Source organism: Eriocheir sinensis, chromosome 33, assembly GCF_024679095.1.
Source record: "Eriocheir sinensis breed Jianghai 21 chromosome 33, ASM2467909v1, whole genome shotgun sequence".
Taxonomy (NCBI): Eukaryota; Metazoa; Arthropoda; class Malacostraca; order Decapoda; family Varunidae; genus Eriocheir; species Eriocheir sinensis.
In genome coordinates this window covers 3,820,539-3,838,635 of record NC_066541.1, presented here as the reverse complement: position 1 = coordinate 3,838,635, position 18,097 = coordinate 3,820,539, and the positions used below count along the sequence as shown (strand labels likewise).

General features: G+C 44.0%; 1 protein-coding gene across 50 annotated transcripts in view; it reads left to right on the top strand.

The window, feature by feature from the left end:
- LOC127006577 (uncharacterized) overlaps positions 1 to 18,097 on the top strand; it is a 71,424-nt gene that overhangs the window by 13,522 nt on the left and 39,805 nt on the right. Inside the window, exons 2-5 of one of the 50 annotated variants that reach the window (XM_050876622.1) lie at positions 1 to 333; positions 622 to 693; positions 766 to 1,680; positions 4,890 to 5,008. The exon at positions 1 to 333 is cut by the window's left edge and continues 197 nt beyond it. In XM_050876622.1, coding sequence (XP_050732579.1) covers positions 1 to 333; positions 622 to 693; positions 766 to 1,680; positions 4,890 to 5,008 — 1,439 coding nt within the window. Of the gene's footprint in view, positions 1,681 to 4,889; positions 5,009 to 18,097 lie in introns of all 50 variants that reach the window. The other 49 variants (XM_050876627.1, XM_050876620.1, XM_050876626.1 and 46 more) reach the window with 49 other exon arrangements.

Genomic DNA, 18,097 nt, shown 5'->3' with positions numbered 1-18,097 from the left:
CGAGCAACGGGAAGTCTGACACTCTCCCAGCTCAGTCCGCCTCGTCAGGTACCCGCCAAGTGCCAAACGGGGGCGTCACGAAGCCAGGATCTAAGGACAAGGAAGCGAAGAGTGCCCACCATAAGGCGCCTAAGGACAGTGAGGGAAAACGCGTGCATGCTAAGACGCCTAAAGACTCAGAGGCAAAGAAAGAGCACCACAAGAGAGAAAAAGATATAGAAAAAGGTGAGCATTCTAAGCCGTCCAAAGATACAGCAAATGACGCGGAATTTAAAAAGGTTAAGGACACAGAAAAAGACGGTCACCCTAAGCCGCCCAAAGATACAGAAAAAGGTGCGCAATCTAAGAAGGTAAAGGACACAGAAAAAGATGGTCACTCTAAGCCGCCCAAAGATACAGAAAAAGGTGCAGAATCTAAGAAGGTTAAGGACACAGAAAAAGATGGTCACTCTAAGCCGCCCAAAGATACAGAAAAAGGTGCAGAATCTAAGAAGATTAAGGACACAGAAAAAGATGGTCACTCTAAGCCGCCCAAAGATACAGAAAAAGGTGCAGAATCTAAGAAGATTAAGGACACAGAAAAAGATGGTCACTCTAAGCCGCCCAAAGATACAGAAAAAGGTGCAGAATCTAAGAAGGTTAAGGACACAGAAAAAGATGGTCACTCTAAGCCGTCCAAAGATACAGAAAAAGGTGCAGAATCTAAGAAGGTTAAGGACACAGAAAAAGATGGTCACTCTAAGCCGTCCAAAAATACAGAAAAAGACGCGGAATCTAAAAAGGTAAAGGACACAGAAAAAGATGGTCACTCTAAGCCGTCCAAAAATACAGAAAAAGACGCTCAATCTAAAAAAGTTAAGGATACAGAAAAAGATGGTCACTCTAAGTCGCCCAAAGATACAGAAAAAGGTGCACACTCTAACGCGTCTAAAGATACAGAAAGAGGTGCGGAATCTAAACTGTCCAAAGACATAGAAAAAGGTGCGGAATCTAATACTTCTAAGGACTCTGATTCAAGGAGTGCGCAGCCTTACCCAGTGCAAAGGACGGAGAAACCCATCGTGCCCCTCTCCGCTGTGAACCCCGATCTCATGGGCTCGAACACCTCTTTACGGCGAATGTCCTCAACCCCTTTGCACCCAGGCTACAACACCCCCAGGCGGCGGGAATCAGAGACGCCCATGCCGTTCATGCCACTCTCCGCCATACCCTTATCCTTACTGGGGTCCAACAGCTCCCTAAGGCGAGTATCTGAGACTCCATCTGTCCCTCACTACTTAACTTCCACCCCGGTACAGACCACCAAACCCCAGACCTCCCACGCCACCCAGAACACTCCCCCGATGTCCAGGCTAAGAAACCTCAAGGAACTCGCCAGCCGCCTCCCCCTGCTGGTCACGAAGAAACCCGAATACCCGTCCCCCAACAGCACGCCGCAGGACACGCCGAAGAGCACGCCGAAGAGCACGCCAAAGGTGACGCCGAAGGGGACGCCCATCATAGGGAAGCGGGGGCACGTGTTCTCGGTGTCAACGCCCGAGGTGGAGCCGGAGACGGGCCATCCGTCACCGCTCATCCCCTCCGAGGCGGTGAGGATGCGGCGGCACGTTAAGGAGTGTGAGGGCGACCCCCTCGACCAGCGGAGGAGGATCAAGCCCCCGACAGGTGAGAACATTAAAGGTGCGCCGGATAGGAAGGGAGGCAGGTAGTTCGGTAGATAGTGGTGAGAGTGTAAAGGGATAGATACACATAGGTAAAGAGATGAAGGTCGGTATTGTCAGATGCTCCCACCACACACACCAACTATTTCCAAAGGCCAAAAATGAGGTTAATCGAGTTCTAATGAGAGTTCTTTTAGGTTCACGGTACAGAAGAAGGCTCAGACTACCACCAGGGTCATAAAAGTACCCCTGGAAAGGCCCTAAACTCCCACGAAAGCCTAGTAAATTACGTGTTCTTGGGCGCCGAAATGTTTAAGAATATGGCCCGAAGTCCAGCGTTGCCAGATGATCATACTTAGAGCATCGTGTTTTCCTGGCCTCTGACCCATCACTGTTGCCAAAAAAAAACCATCAGTAATTAATTATAAATGAATCTTGTTATTAGGGTGGAGGAGACAGTATTGGGGTCGGAAATCGGCAACTATAAGAGGCTGAGTACGACAATCTGGCACCGTTAATGAAGCCCCAGGTGAGGACATTAAAGGTGTGCTGGAGAGGTAAATCGGTAGACAGTGGTAGGTATGTAGATGAATATAGAGATAAAAAACAGATAATATGCAAAGCTCCCGACATGTAAGAAATTAAAGGTGTGTTAGATAGATAGATAGACACGCAGGTAGTTCAACAGACAGAGAGATAGACAGGTAGTTCGACAGACGGTGTAAAGGTTCGTTAATGATAGTGAAGAGTGTTCGATAGATAATTAGAGGGATAATCAAGTAGAAATAGAACAATAGATGAAGTGATTGAAGTCCCAGCAAGTAAGCCATCCAAAAGTGTGCTGGATAGATAGTGATACGTGGGAAAATAGACAGAGAAAGACAGATAGATAGATAGACAGATAGACAAACGATAGATAAAGAGGTCGATGAATAGAGAGGCAAACAGACTGACTGATAAACTAATAAAGATAGACAGACAGATAGATAGATGGATTAATTGAAGTTGAGGAGTGGGAGAGGCGAAAAAGGAACGAGGAGAGTAATAATATAGAGCAAGGGAGAGTGAGGAGAGAAACACAAGAATAATAATGAAGGACGGGATGGAGTGAGGTGCATACGAGAGAGAGAGAGAGAGAGAGAGAGAGAGAGAGAGAGAGAGAGAGAGAGAGAGAGAGAGAGAGAGAGAGAGAGAGAGAGAGAGAGAGAGAGAGAGAGAGAGAGAGAGAGAGAGAGAGAGAGAGAGAGAGAGAGAGAGAGAGAGAGAGAGAGAGAGAGAGAGAGAGAGAGAGAGAGAGAGAGATGGACAGACAGACAGACAGACAGACAGATAGACAGACAGACAGACAGAAACAGACAGAAACAGAAAGACAGAGAGAGAGAGAGAGAGAGAGAGAGAGAGAGAGAGAGAGAGAGAGAGAGAGAGAGAGAGAGAGAGAGATGGACAGACAGACAGACAGACAGACAAATAGACAGACGGACAGACAGACAGACAGACAGAAACAGAAAGACAGAGAGAGAGAGAGAGAGAGAGAGAGAGAGAGAGAGAGAGAGAGAGAGAGAGAGAGAGAGAGAGAGAGAGAGAGAGAGAGAGAGAGAGGTGATAACATTTCCGCTGTCCAAAGTTGCCGCACGATTGCACGATAAGGACGTGTGTTGTGTTTTTTTTTCTCCCGTTTTCTTCACACTTTCAAAGTTCGCACAGGAAACTTTTTTGCCTCTCGGTTTTTATTGGAATGTTCAGTGTATTTTTTCGTTCACTTGTATTTTCACCAGTGTGGCACCAAGTTAGGTCTTTTTTTTCCTAATTCATCGTATTTTTCATTCATTTCGATTTTCATTTTTTTTTCATTGATTTATATTTTCAAGCGTAGATACCGGAATTTAGCTTTTTCTTTAATATATTGTTTCTTGTTCGCAAATATGATGATAATGTAGTTTACAGCATCGCAAATAAATGTAGGTTAGGTTAGCTTAGACTTCATTTATGTTATCGAACTCTTCCTTCTTTTTCAAGTACGTTTGGGGTCAAGTACATTTGTTTGAACTTGATAATAATTACAAGTGCTCAGTTTTTTTTATTATTATCATTCTCTCATTATTTACATCAACGACGTGGATGTTGATTAGTAAATTTGCAGACGACAAAGATTGGTAAATCGGTTCTCACTGACGAAGACAGGCAAAGCCCAAGAGGATTTGCAAAATTTCAGCTTGGTCGGATAGATGAACGTAGACAAGTGCCAGGTCCTTCAAGTTGGAACGAGGAATAAGAAGTTCGAATACGAAATGCGCGGCGTTAAACTCAAAAGCGTTCAATGCGTCAAGGACTTGGGGGTCAAAATCGCGTCAAACCTCAGATTTTCACAGAAATGCATCGATGCAGCAAATAAAGCGAACAGAATGTTGGGCTTCATTAAAAGAAACTTTTTATATAAGAATAAATATGTAATACTCCCGCTCTACAACAGTTTAGTCAGACCCCACTTGGAATATGGGTCTCCCCACCATGCAAAGGATATTGCTAAATTATAAGGTGTTCAGCGTCGGGCAACGAAAATTATCCCTTCCTTGCGCAACAAATCCTACGAAGAAAGGCTTTCTACCCTTAACATGTTCTCTCTTGAGAAACGTCGCCTCCGAGGAAAACTGATCGACTGTTTTAAAATACTTAATGGTTTCACGAATGTAGACAGATCAACATTGTTTATGATCGATGACACTTTGCGCACGAGGAACAATGGCGTAAAACTCAGTTGAATACAAGTAAATTCAGACTGCAGCAAATTTTTGTTAACCAAAGTTGTAGTTCGGGAATGGAATAAGCTTCCACCATCAGTGGTCCAGTGTAACACGATTGACTCCTTTAAAATAAGCTCGACCGTCACTTCCTTCAACTTAATATCAAGTAGAGTAGACATGCAACGTTTTGGAGTCTTCTGATTAATGTAAAATCACTTAGGTTTAAGGACAGACCACCAAGTCTGGACCATGGGGTCTGTGTCTCTCTCTCTCTCTCTCTCTCTCTCTCTCTCTCCTTTACATTGTTTATCAATACACCTGTTCGCTATTGAAATCCAGCATAACTGGTCTGCCCATCTCTCTCTCTCTCTTTATTTATTTATTTATTATTATTTTTTTTTTTTTTGTGTGTGTGTGTGTGTGCCCTCGCATATAATACCAATCCTCTGTATCGCTATATGTAACGTCACGTCCGTCCCACACGCAGACGACTCGGACAAGGACAAGGCTGAGGGCGGCGGTGACGGGGACGAGCCGGTGTGGCAAAGGCGCCTGTCGCTGCTCTTCATCCCGCCCACCGAAAACGAGCTGGAGGAGCCGGAGAAGGTAGGACACAGAGGACTTTGCACCATATTCTGTTTCCTCTCTTCCTTCCCTCTCCCTCTTTCCTCCTCCCTCCCATCCTTCCTCTCCCTCTTTTCCTCATTCCTCCTCCCTCCCATCCTTCCTCTCCCTCTTTTCCTCATTCCTCCTCCCTTTCTTCCTTCTTCTCCCTCTTTTTCTCATTTCCCTCCCTTCCATTCTACCTTTAATTCCCTCATTCCTTTCCAACAACAACAACAACAACTTATATAGTACTGGCCTATCTTAAACATTTCTGCGGCCCTCCCCCACCCAACACACACACACACACACACAAACACACACACGCACACTCTCTCTCTCTCTCTCTCTCTCTCTCTCTCTCTCTTGACAAGGCTTTCGTAGGAGTTGTGGGCATGTCAAGGGTAGTTTTGTGATCCTGGTGGTAGTTAGACAAACCTCCTGTACCATGAACAAGAAAAACACTCTCGAGAAACCCAATCCATCTTTTCAGCCTTGGGAAGTAGTTGGTGTGAGAGGCGGAAGCATTTGAGCGTACCGACCTTGGCAGGCACGTGGCACCTCATCTCTGTTTATGCCGTACGGTTTTTCTCTCCTGATTACAGAGTGGACATTTACGTCTCCGTGCTGTAGTGGTCAGTTCGTCTAGCGTCTAACAGAGAGATGTAATGCGCACCCCAGAATATGTCTTAACTGTATCTTTACCTTTATTAACCTGTTAGAATCTGTACAAAGGAGAATGACAAAAAATATTCATGGATTGAGAAACCTGCCCTACAAGGATATACGTCTTAATGTCAATATTCTGGAAAGGCAAAGGGTGCGAGGAGATGATGTGTATAAGTGGATGAGGAGCTCTAGCAAGGGGTTGCGTTAATAGGATTCTGGTTGTGGAGGGATATGGTTAGGCTCGTAATAATGTGCTCATGATAGATGCATTCAGATTTAATAAGGATATAAGCAAGAATAATGCTGGGCTCGTAACAACGCGTTCATGATACACATCCAGATTTAATAAGGGCATAGGCAAGAATAGGATTGGGCCCGTAATATTTCGTACATGATACACATCCAGATTTAATAAGGGCATAGGCAAGAATAGGATTGGGCCCGTAATATTTCGTACATGATACACATCCAGATTTAATAAGGATATAAGCAAGAATAATGCTGGGCTCGTAACATTTCGTACATGATACACATCCAGATTTAATAAGGGCATAGGCAAGAACAGGATTGGGCCCGTAATAGTTCGTTCATAGACACATTCAGAAGTAATGAGAACACAGCGAACAGTCGGTTTACTAAAAGAGTGATGAAAAAGTAGAAGAGGGTTGGCAGTCAAGTGGTGAGAGTAAACATTATAGAAACAGAGACAAAAAAACAGTTAAATAATCTACTGGATGTGGAGGAAAGGTGGTTAGGTGTCCAGGAGCTGGTGTGTGGAGTCCGTCTGGCCTCCTGCAGATTCCTTATGTTCTTGTTTATCAGATATTATTTCCATCAACTTGTGAAGCGGGACAACCGTAACGCCGGCCCAGTGACGAGTGAGATAACAGTTCGCGCCTTAAACATAACACTTAACACTCGACACCTTAAAAATAACACTTAAAAACAGTTAACACGAGGAGAAAAGACAAAAGGGCGGGGTGAGGGAAGGGAACAGGACAGGGTGAGTGGAAATGGTGTGAGGAGAGGCGAGGCAGCTGAGGGGGAGATAACTGGAGAAGCCGGAGAAGGTATGAGAAGAAAAGAGTAAGAAAAAGTTGTTGGGGGGAGGGAGGAAGGGTAGTGAGGGGAGGAGAGGGAACAGGTGTATTGAGGGAATGCGGAGGTAAGAAGGAAGTGGGGAAGATAGGGGGAAACGGAGGAGCCGGAGAAGGGAAGAATAGGAAAGAAAAGAAGAAAAAAGTTATCACGGCGTAAGTGAGGGAGCTCGAAGAAGAGGGGATGAGGGTGGTAGGGGGAACTGGAGGAGCCGGAGATGATAAGAAAGGGAAAGAAAAGGTTAAAAAAAATATGTTTCGATGTGGAGGAAGGGTTGAGAGGTGGAGGGGAGGGGAGGGAAGAAGAGTGTAATGGGATGGGAGAGGTAAGAAGGAGGTGGAAGCGGTAGGGGGAACTAGAGGAACCGGAGAAGATATGAAAGGGAAAGAAAAGGAAAAAGTTATCACAGTGCAAGGGGTCAGGGGTGGAGGTGAGGGGAAGGGAGGGAACGAATATAATAAGGAGAAAGGTAAAAAGATAAAGAGGGGAAGGGTAGGTAACTGGAGAAGATAAGAAAAGGAAAGAAAAGTGAAGGGTGGAAGGGAGGGGCAGATGAACAGTGGAAGGTGGCGAAGGAAAGAAGAGGGGGTGGGGGGGTAGGGGAACTGGAAGAAACGGAGAAGAAAAGGAAAAAAAGGTGAGGGGTGGAGGGGAGGGGACAGGTATATAGTGAGAGGGGGGGAGGTGTATAAGAAGAGGGGTAGGGGGGTAGGGGAACAGGAAGAAACGAAGATAAGAAAAGGAAAAAAAAGGAGAGGGTGGGGGGAGGGACAGTATACAGTGAGAGGGGGAGGTGTATAAGGAGAAGGGGTGGGGGTAGGGGAACAGGAAGACCCGGAGAAGATAAGAAAAGGAAAAAAAAAGGTGAGGGGGGGAGGGGAGGGGACAGGTATACAGTGAGAGGGGGGAGGTGTATAAGGAGAGGGGTGGGGAGGGGAACAGGAAGAACCGGAGAAGATAAGAAAAGGAAAAAAAAAGGTGAGGGGTGGAGGGGAGGGGACAGGTATATAGTGAGAGGGGGGGAGGTGTATAAGGAGAAGGGGTGTGGGGGGGGTAGCGGGAGCAGGAAGAACCGGAGAAGATAAGAAAAGGAAAAAAAAAGGTGAGGGGTGGAGGTATATAGTGAGAGGGGGAGGTGTATAAGAAGGGGTGGGGGTAGGGGAACAGGAAGAACCGGAGAAGATAAGAAAAGGAAAAAAAAAGGTGAGGGGTGGAGGGAGGGACAGGTATATAGTGAGAGGGGGGAGGTATAAGGAGAAGGGGTGGGGGTAGGGGAACAGGAAGAAACGGAGAAGATAAGAAAAGGAAAAAAGGTGAGGGGTGGAGGGGAGGAGGGGAGGGGACAGGTATATAGTGAGAGGGGGGGAGGTGTATAAGGAGAAGGGGTGGGGGGGGGGTAGGGGGAACAGGAAGAAACGGAGAAGATAAGAAAAGGAAAAAAAGGTGAGGGGTGGAGGGGAGGGGAGAGGTATATAGTGAGAGAGGGGGAGGTGTATAAGGAGAAGGGGTGTGGGGGGGGTAGCGGGAGCAGGAAGAACCGGAGAAGATAAGAAAAGGAAAAAAAAAGGTGAGGGGTGGAGGTATATAGTGAGAGGGGGGGAGGTGTATAAGGAGAAGGGGTGTGGGGGTGTAGCAGGGGCAGGAAGAACCGGAGAAGAAGAGAAAGAACAAGAAAGAAAATTTTTTACAGTATTTTCACACGCACAGCACAGCCACACGCTTCCTTTCCCTGCTACCTACAAGTCTTTCCCTGATGAGCTTGCTGTTCCCTGCTTATTTTCGCACCCCTTAACTGCTGCTCTCTACTACTAAGTGCTGTCCTATACCACTTAACCCTTACAAGCTAGATGTTCGTACTATGCAAAACACGACCACCAACTCCCATTTTCAGGTAATTTCGTCACTCTGCTAAACCTGCCCTTCCCTGCTTATTCCCGCACCTCTTAACTGCTCTCCTCTGCTGCTAATTTCTGTCCTCCACTTAGAGCCTTTAGAAGTTAGATGATCGTATTATGGAAAACGCGACCACCACTTTCCATTTCCCAGCTAATTTCAAGTCACCCTGCTAAACTTGTCTTTCCCTGCTGATTCCCGCACCTCTTAACAACTGCCTCCTGCTGCTAAGTGCTGCCCATCACCACTTAACCCTCACAAGCTAAGGAATCGTACTCATGAATGGAAATCACGACCATCACTTTCCATTTTCCAGCTAATTTCAAGTCACCCTGCTAAACTTGCCCTTCCCTGCTGATTTTTGCACTTTTTCAACTGTCTTCTGCTGCTGAGTGTTGTCCAAACCATCACCACCTACCCCTCACAAGCTTTGCAGTCGTACTCGTGAATGCAAAACACGAGCACCCCGTCTCATTTTTAAGCTAATTTTAAGTCACCCTGCTAAACTTGTCCCTCCCTGCTTATTCCCACACCTTGAAGTTGACTACTGTTTTCTGCTGCTAAGTGCTGTCCATTACCTCGTTAACCATTACAAGCTAGGCAATCGTACTCATGAATGCAAAATACGACCACCACATTCTATTATCCAGCTATTTTCAAAGCCACCCTGCTGCCCTTCCTTGCCACCTCCCGCTCACCTCAACTGCTTTTCTTTACCTTTCTTCCCTTCTCCGTCTCCTGCGCTTCCCTTTACCTTCCCCACTTCCTTCTTACCTCCGCATTCCCTCCCCTCCTCTCACTACCCTTCCCCCTTTCCCCCCAACAACTTTTTCTTACTCTTCTTTTCTTCTCATACCTTCTGTCGTATACTCATAGATGCCAAACACGAGCGCCACATCCCATTTTATAACTTTGTCTTACACTGCCAAACGTGTCCTTCCATGCTAATAGGCGAGATTCCATACACAGACAGCGCCACCCTCGGCTACCCAGAGAAGTGTGGAAAAAAAGCGGTTAAATCAATGCCACCTCGCCTGATTTTGCTTGATACCCGATTGATGACAGTTTCGTGGCGACAGGAAGTCAAACATATTAGCACCAACTTATATGTGAGCAAGAAAGGTAAAGAAAAAAAAATGTTGTTGCAGGGAAAGGGGTGAGGGGTGGAGGGAAAGGGAGGGAACAAATGTATAATGGAAGGGGGAAGGTAAAAAAAAAGGTTGAGAAAGGTATAAGGGAAGCTTTTTTTTTTTCATGGAGGCTTTTTTTCGAGCTTTTTTCGGCGTTTTTTTTATATTTTGTGTGTGTTTTCCCCGTTGCTTTTTGTTTTCCGTTGACTGCTTCCTCTGATGAAAAAAATGTCATACCTGTCAGACATTATCCTTGAGTATATGGAATCATCTTGGTCTAGGTTCGAGAGGCAGCCACTCCGTTAGCTTCGCTCCGTCACTGTGCCTCTTTAAAAAGGTTACTATTTTATATCAGTGAAGTGGGATAAGGTCTGTTCCCGCACCGCCTAACTATATATGTATACTGTTCTCTGCCGTTAAACGCTGTCCTCCACTTAACCTTCAGAAGCTAGAGGAATGTCTTACACGAAACACGCGGTCACATCACCACATATCGCAAGACAAAACATAACAATCTTATTTATCACTCACACGAACCTTCTTCTCACAGTACCTTGGCTCCTGTAAAAAAAGAAAACATTACATTAGGCTCTCTTTATTCTACTCTTAAATCTTAATGATATGCTTAAAAAGAAATAAACCTAATCTTAAAAGGGAAAAAAATCGAATCACGGCAAAAGGAAATTATAATCACCTCTAAAAACAAGAGAAAAACGAAAAAAAAGGAAATCGAAATCACCTTTTAAAAACAAGATAAAAACAAAAAAAAAGGAAATCATAATCACCTCTAAAAACAAGAAAAACAAAACAAAAAAACAAAGGAAATCATAATTTGCAACAAGATAAAAACGAAAAAACAATGAATCATGGGAAAGGAAATCATTATCAGCCCAACGATTGAAACATCCTCTCACACACTCATGGACACTCATTCATACACATCCTTGCCTTTCCTGCCTAAACTTTCCTCCCCTCCCTCCCTCTCTGTCCTCTAGTGTTAATTGCTGTCCTGTTTTAACTTATGTCTCGTCTCAACAACCTCAAACTCCCATTATTACTCACGGCGCAAATAATACATGACCTTGCCTTTCGGTTTTTAATTCAACCCTTTCCCATCCTGGTCTGTTCTGAAGTGCTGTCCTGTATCCTTCTTACCTATCACCAACCTCAAGGTTCATTAACTAAACACTGCGCAAATAATACATGACCTTGTCCTTCGGTTTTTTTTAATTCAACCCTCTCCCATACTGGCCTGTTCTGAAGTGCTGTCCTGTATCCTTCTTACCTATCACCAACCTCAAGCTTCATTAACTAAACACGGTTTTTAATTCAACCCTCTCCCATACTGGCCTGTTCTGAAGTGCTGTCCTGTATCCTTCTTACCTATCACCAACCTCAAGCTTCATTAACTATAGTCTTCCAAATGTCTTTCCTCTGCTCTGCCACACAGTCCAACACCTATCTCTTCCTCTCATATGTAAGCTATAGGTAACATATGAGAGGAAAAAATAGGTGTTGGGACTGTGTGGCAGAGCAGAGGGGAGAAATGGACCCGCGGGAGCCTACGCCAAAACGGACTCGACAATTTGGTTTTACTATACACACTGCGCAAATATATGTAACCTTTCCCCTCCTTACTCTACTCTCGTCACCTGCCTCTGTACTCTGTCGGTAAGTGCTGTTGTTAAGGTGTTCATGATTCACCACTTCTTACGCCTACACAACCTTAAGCTCCAATAATGATACACTACTTTAATTTATACAAAACCTGTCCCTTCCTTACTAAATTCACCTCCTCAGCCTCCGTTACTGCCCTCTCTTGTTAAGTGACGTCCTTCATTTGCATTAACTAACTCTTCTTTTCTTTCCAAGTGCATGCGTGTGTAATTGATTATAAGCACGGGGAAGGGAGGACGGGGTGACGGGTGGAGAGGAAGGGAGGAAGGGGTGACGGGTGGAGAGTAAGGGAAGAAGGGGTGACGGGTGGAGAGGAAGGGAGGGAATGAGTATAGCAGAAGGGAGAAAGGTAAGAAGATAAAGTGGGGAGGGTTGGGGAAGGGGAGGAGACGAAGAAGATAAGAAAAGGAAAGAAAAGTGAGGGGTGGAGGGGAGGGGAAAGGTGTGTAGTGGGAGGGGAGAGGTAAGAAGAGAAGGTGAGGGTGATAAGGGGAACTGGAGGAGCTGGAGAAGAAGAAAAGAGGGAGGGAGGAGACGAAGAAGATAAGAAAAGGAAGGAAAAGTGAGGGGAAGAGGGGAAGGGAAAGGTGCATAGTGGGAGGGGAGAGGTAAGAAGAGAAGGTAAGGGTGATAAGGGGAACTGGAGGAGCTGGAGAAGAAGAAAAGAGGGAGGGAGGAGACGAAGAAGATAAGAAAAGGAAAGAAAAGTGAGGGGAGAGGGAGGGAAAGGTGTGTAGGGAGGAGAGGCAAGAAGAGAAGGTGAGGTGATAAGGGGAACTGGAGGAGCTGGAGAAGAAGAAAGAGGGACGGAGGACACGAAGAAGATAAGAAAAGGAAAGAAAAGTGAGGGGGAGAGGGGAGGGGAAAGGTGTGTAGTGGGAGGGGAGAGGCAAGAAGAGAAGGTGAGGGTGATAAGGGGAACTGGAGGAGCTGGAGAAGAAGAAAAGAGGGAGGGAGGAGACGAAAAAGAAAAGAAAAGGAAAGAAAAGTGAGGGGGAGAGGGAGGGAAAGGTGCATAGTGGGAGGGGAGAGGCAAGAAGAGAAGGTGAGGGTGATAAGGGGAACTGGAGGAGCTGGAGAAGAAGAAAAGAGGGAGGGAGGAGACGAAGAAGATAAGAAAAGGAAAGAAAAGTGAGGGGGAGAGGGGAGGGGAAAGGTGTGTAGTGGGAGGGGAGAGGTAAGAAGAGAAGGTGAGGGTGATAAGGGGAACTGGAGGAGCTGGAGAAGAAGAAAAGAGGGAAGGAGGAGACGAAGAAGATAAGAAAAGGAAAGAAAAGTGAGGGGGAGAGGGGAGGGGAAAGGTGTGTAGTGGGAGGGGAGAGGTAAGATAAGGTGATAAGGGGAACTGGAGGAGCTGGAGAAGAAGAAAAGAAATAAGACAATTTTTTTTACGGTATTTCCACACACACAACACAGCCACACGCTTCACTTCCACTCCCACCACAAAAATATTAAGTTATTCAATATGCTATGCAGTACTCAAACTTGGTCTTCCTGATTGAATTCACCTCTCATCCGTACTGCCCTGTGTTAGTAAGTGGTCAGCCTCTTCTTTTACCTCACCGACCCTGAGCTCCAATTGCTATACACTACCCACAACCTTGCACAGCCTTGCCCTTGTTCAATTCACCTCTCTTTCCATACTGCCCTCTGTTCTTAAGTGTTGTCCTGTATCCTCCCATTCTTACACCTCACCAGCCTCAAAATCCAATAACCTTACACTTCACAAATAGGCTACTATACAAACTTGGCCTTCCTTTTTAAATTCACCTCCCACCTCCTTCTGCCGTTAATTAGCAAGACCTGCCCACCTTTACCTACGTCTCACCAGCCACAAACTCCAAAAACTATATACATTAAACAACTACTACACAAAATTACCCCTCCTTTTTAAATTCACCTTTCATCTCTTAATCATTTTGTCGTTAATTAACAAGACCTGCCTACTTTTACCTACGCCTCACCAGCCACAAACTCCAAAAACTAAACACTAAACAACTACTACACAAATTTAGCCTTCCTTTTTAATTTCACCTCTCAACTCTTAATCATTTTGTCGTTAATTAGCAAGACCTTCCCACCTCTACCTACGCCTCATCAGCCTCAAGCTTCAACATTTATACACTAAACAACTACTACATAAACTTCCCCTTCCTTTTTAAATTCACCTCACACCTCTGATGGTCACTGTTGTTAATTAATAAGACCTGCCCACCTTTACCTTCTGCGTCTCACTAGGTTCACCTCCACCTCATCTATTCAAAACACGGATGCCACGTTTCCGATTGAGTCTGGTTAGCTTCACCCACTTCAAACTAGTTATTTTTACACACAAAAGCAAAGCAATACATACAAACAGCTTGCGCAACACACTCACCTCGCCCTCATCACTGTGCATGCGCGGCTTTCTCTGTAACTAATGCAACTTGATCCGCAATACAAGGCGGTTTTGGTCAAGTGGTCTCAATCAACTTTAACTCCGTAATACTTGGATTGAGGGTAAGGCGGGTATACTTTACGAATTTACCAATGCGAAGACATGGACCACCTCTCTCTCTCTCTCTCTCTCTCTCTCTCTCTCTCTCTCTCTCTCCAATCAGTCCATTTCAAGCCTTTTAGTTGAGAAATTCTATCATGCTGGAGTGATTTGAAGAGATTGGCTTCGCTTTATAGATGGAATAAGTATACGATAGGAAATAAATGATGAGAAATAAACGGTAAAAACTAAAGGCTTTCGACTCTTTACAAATTTCGTGTTGAAGATGTTAATGACGTTGATTATATTTTATTCGTCGGTCAGTCTGTTTCATCTCTATCTCTATCTATCTATCTATCTATCTATCTATCTATCTATCTGCCTGTCTATCTATCTATCTGTCTATATTAGTGCCTGCAGGACAACACTTACAATGAATGAAACAGGCAGGGACTGATACATATCTATCTATCTGCGTCTCTTTATCTAGCTATTTTATTTATCCATTAATTTATCTTCCTGACTGTTTATTTGTCAGTTAATTAATCAACCAGTCACTGAACCACTTGTTTGTCTATTTCTATATCTATTTATGAATCTATCAGTCTATCTATCTGTTTACTTTTCTGTCTGCTAATTTTACGCATCTAAGGAAAGACTGATAATAAGCAGCAACTTGTTCTCTCTCAAAAGTTGAAAGCAAAAGAAAAATAATCGTTACCTTGAATTAGGATTATAAAAGATACAATTCCCTTCACTATAAAATTTCACACAAAAGTTCATACTGAAAAACGGAAAACCCTCAACTTCACAAACAACAAGCAAATTATAACAAAAGGAACCACCACCACCGTTTTCACGTGACCACCACCACCACCACCACCACCACCTTCAGCACCACCATCACCTCCAACACACGCGTTCAACGTCAAAATAATCTACTGCAACAAAGATAGCACACGGAGCACTCTTCTTGCTGAAATAGACGAGAGAGAGAGAGAGAGAGAGAGAGAGAGAGAGAGAGAGAGAGAGAGAGAGAATAGGCTGCATTCACTCAAGACCCACCTAAGCCAGCCCCGCCCGAGGCATCTCTCTCTCTCTCTCTCTCTCTCTCTCTCTCTCTCTGAATTTCTTTAGCATTTCCTGTTTCACATCTTTTCATCACTTTTTTTTAACTTTCCTTCCTTGTACATTACGTTCATCATATACGTAACAACAACAACAACAACAACAACATAAACAACAACAACAAAAAAAATAGAAACACCAACATCTCTTTCAGGTCCACAAACCCGAGATTTTTTTTCTTTTCCTTTTCTTTCTTTCTTTTTTATACTTTTTTCCAATTCCTTTGAATCCTTTGTATCCTTTATTCTTTTCCTTTTCTCCTTTTTATCTTTTTTCCTTTACTTTTTCTCCTATTTTATTCTTTTTCTTTTCCTTTTCTCTTTTTTCTCCTTTTTTATCCTTTTCCTTTTCTCCTTTTTCTCCTTTTTTCTCCTTTTTCCTTTTTCTTTTTCCTTTTTCTTCCATTTTCTATCCTTTCTCCTTTTCTATCCTTTTTCCTTTCCTTCCTTTTTTTGCTTTTTCCTTTATTTTTTTCCCTAAACGAATAACGAAAAAAAAAAAAAAAACGTCAAAGAATAAAGTGTTCTGTTCATGGTTTATTAAAATTGAATTGCGATTGTTATTACATTGTTCCGCCCATCACCCTTAAAGCTTCACTGTTCACCAATACTACGAGATAAAACTATAAAAAAAACGCGCGCGCTTGTGTGTGTGTGTGTGTGTGTGTGTGTGTGTGTGTGTGTGTCAGTGCCTGTGTTCTCGTTTGGCACCGCTTTTCGATGCCAATGCAAAAAGAAACACAGTCGTCTCTCTCTCTCTCTCTCTCTCTCTCTCTCTCTCCCCCCCACACACACACACCTCGCATCCCGTGATAACTGAGAGGCGGGCGAAAAAGCAGGCATCTGACACACACTTACCGCGATGAGTTGGCGGAATTGTGCGCCGTCACGTAGAGGAGGAGGAGGAGGAGGAGAAGGAAGAGGAGGAGGAAGAGGAGAAATAGGAGGAGGAGAAAAGAGGAGGAGATAATACAATGTAACTGTGATGAAATAGAGACCTGGGACCACTGACTGAAAAGGGAGCAAGAGGAGTAATAGGAGGAGGAGGAGGAGGAGGAGGAGGAGGAGGAAGAAGAGAAATGAAAGAAAGGGAGCAAGACGAAGAATAGGAGGAGGAAGAAGAGGAGGAGGAAGAAGAGAAATGAAAGAAAGGGAGCAAGACGAGGAATGGGAAGAGGAAGAAGAAGAGGAGAATTTTTTATAATATCTAAATGAAATAAGGGGAAAGATAATGGAAGAGGAGAAAAGAAGAAAGAAGAGAAACGTAAAATGAAAAGACTGCAGATAAAAAGAAGAAAAAAAAAAGATTAGGATGTCGAAGACGAGAAGGAGTTACAAAAGTAGACAAAAAAAAGAGGGATCTGGGAACGGTTTAGGGTAGAAGGAAAGCAAGGAAAAGGAGTAGAAAGAAAAGTAGAAGAGGAAGAGGAGATATAGAGGAATCTGAGAACACTGTATAATAGAAGGAAAGCAAGAAAAAGGAGTAGAAAGAAAAGTAGAAGAGGAAGAGGAGATATAGAGGAATCTGATAACACTGTATATAGAAGGAAAGCAAGGAAAAGGAGTAGAAATAGAAGTAGAAGAGGAAGAGGAGATATAGAGGAATCTGATAACACTGTACATAGAAGGAAGAGGAGATATAGAGGAATCTGATAACACTGTATATAGAAGGAAAGCAAGGAAAAGGAGTAGAAAGAGAAGAGGAGGAAGAGGAGATATAGAGGAATCTGATAACACTGTATATAGAAGGAAAGCAAGGAAAAGGAGTAAAAAGAAAAGTAGAAGAGGAAGAGGAGATATAGAGGAATCTGATAACACTGTATATAGAACGAAAGCAAGGAAAAGGAGTAGAAAGAGAAGAGGAGGAAGAGGAGATATAGAGGAATCTGATAACACTGTATATAGAACGAAAGCAAGGAAAAGGAGTAGAAAGAGAAGAGGAGGAAGAGGAGATATAGAGGAATCTGATAACACTGTATAAAGAAGGAAAGCAAGGAAAAGGCGTAGAAAGAGAAGAGGAGGAGGAGGAGATATAGAGGAATCTGATAACACTATATATAGAAGGAAAGCAAGGAAAAGGAGTAGAAAGAGAAGTAGAAGAGGAAGAGGAGATATAGAGGAATCTGATAACACTGTATATGGAAAGAGAGAATGAAAAAAAAGAGTAGAAAGAGGAAGAAGAGGGAGAGTCATAAATAGCAGATAAGATGAAAACACTGCAGATGGAATAGAAAAACAAACAAACAGATGAAGAAGCAGAAGAGGAGGAAGAGGACAAGGTATACACGCCGCAGATACAATAAGTGGATCTGGGAACAGTGTTGGCAGAGGAGGAGGAGGAGGAGGAGGTGCTAGTAGAGGAGGGGGAGGAGGAGGAGGAGGAGGTGCTAGCAGGGGAGGGGGAGGAGGATCGGGAGGAGGAGGCCAAATGAGACTGCGAATAGAATGTAGAAAGTAGTAGCTCGCTTACGCTTAGCACGTGTGAGTGTGTCGTGGTGGCCGAGGTGATCGTAACAGTAGAAGTAACAGAGGTGGCGGAAGGTGAAGGAGGAGGAGTAATTATGGAGGAGTAGAAGGAGGAAGAGGAAGAGAGGAATGCAGGGTGGATACTGAAGTGGTGAGTGTCATGTTGTGGTGAATGTTTTTGTTGTTGTTGTTGTTGTTGTTGTTGTTGTTGTTGTTGTTGTTGTTGTTGTTGTTGTTGTTGTTGTTGTTGTTGCTGTCTGGTGGTGGTGGTGAACGTCATCTTAGAGTATTAGTTTTAGTTTGAATGAAAAATATGAATGAATGAATGAACGAGTGAATGAATGTGTGTATGAATGAATGAATGAGTGAATGAATGAATGAATGTGTATGAATGAATGAATGAAGAAAGAAGAAAAGGAAACAACAGCATGGTCAAGTTCACTGATGTGTCTCGTAATGCTAAAATATAATGCAAGTTCTACAAGAAGTGACGATGACGATGATAATGGTGATGATAATATGTGAACGTGTCTCTCCCTAGAACGGCGAATGAAGT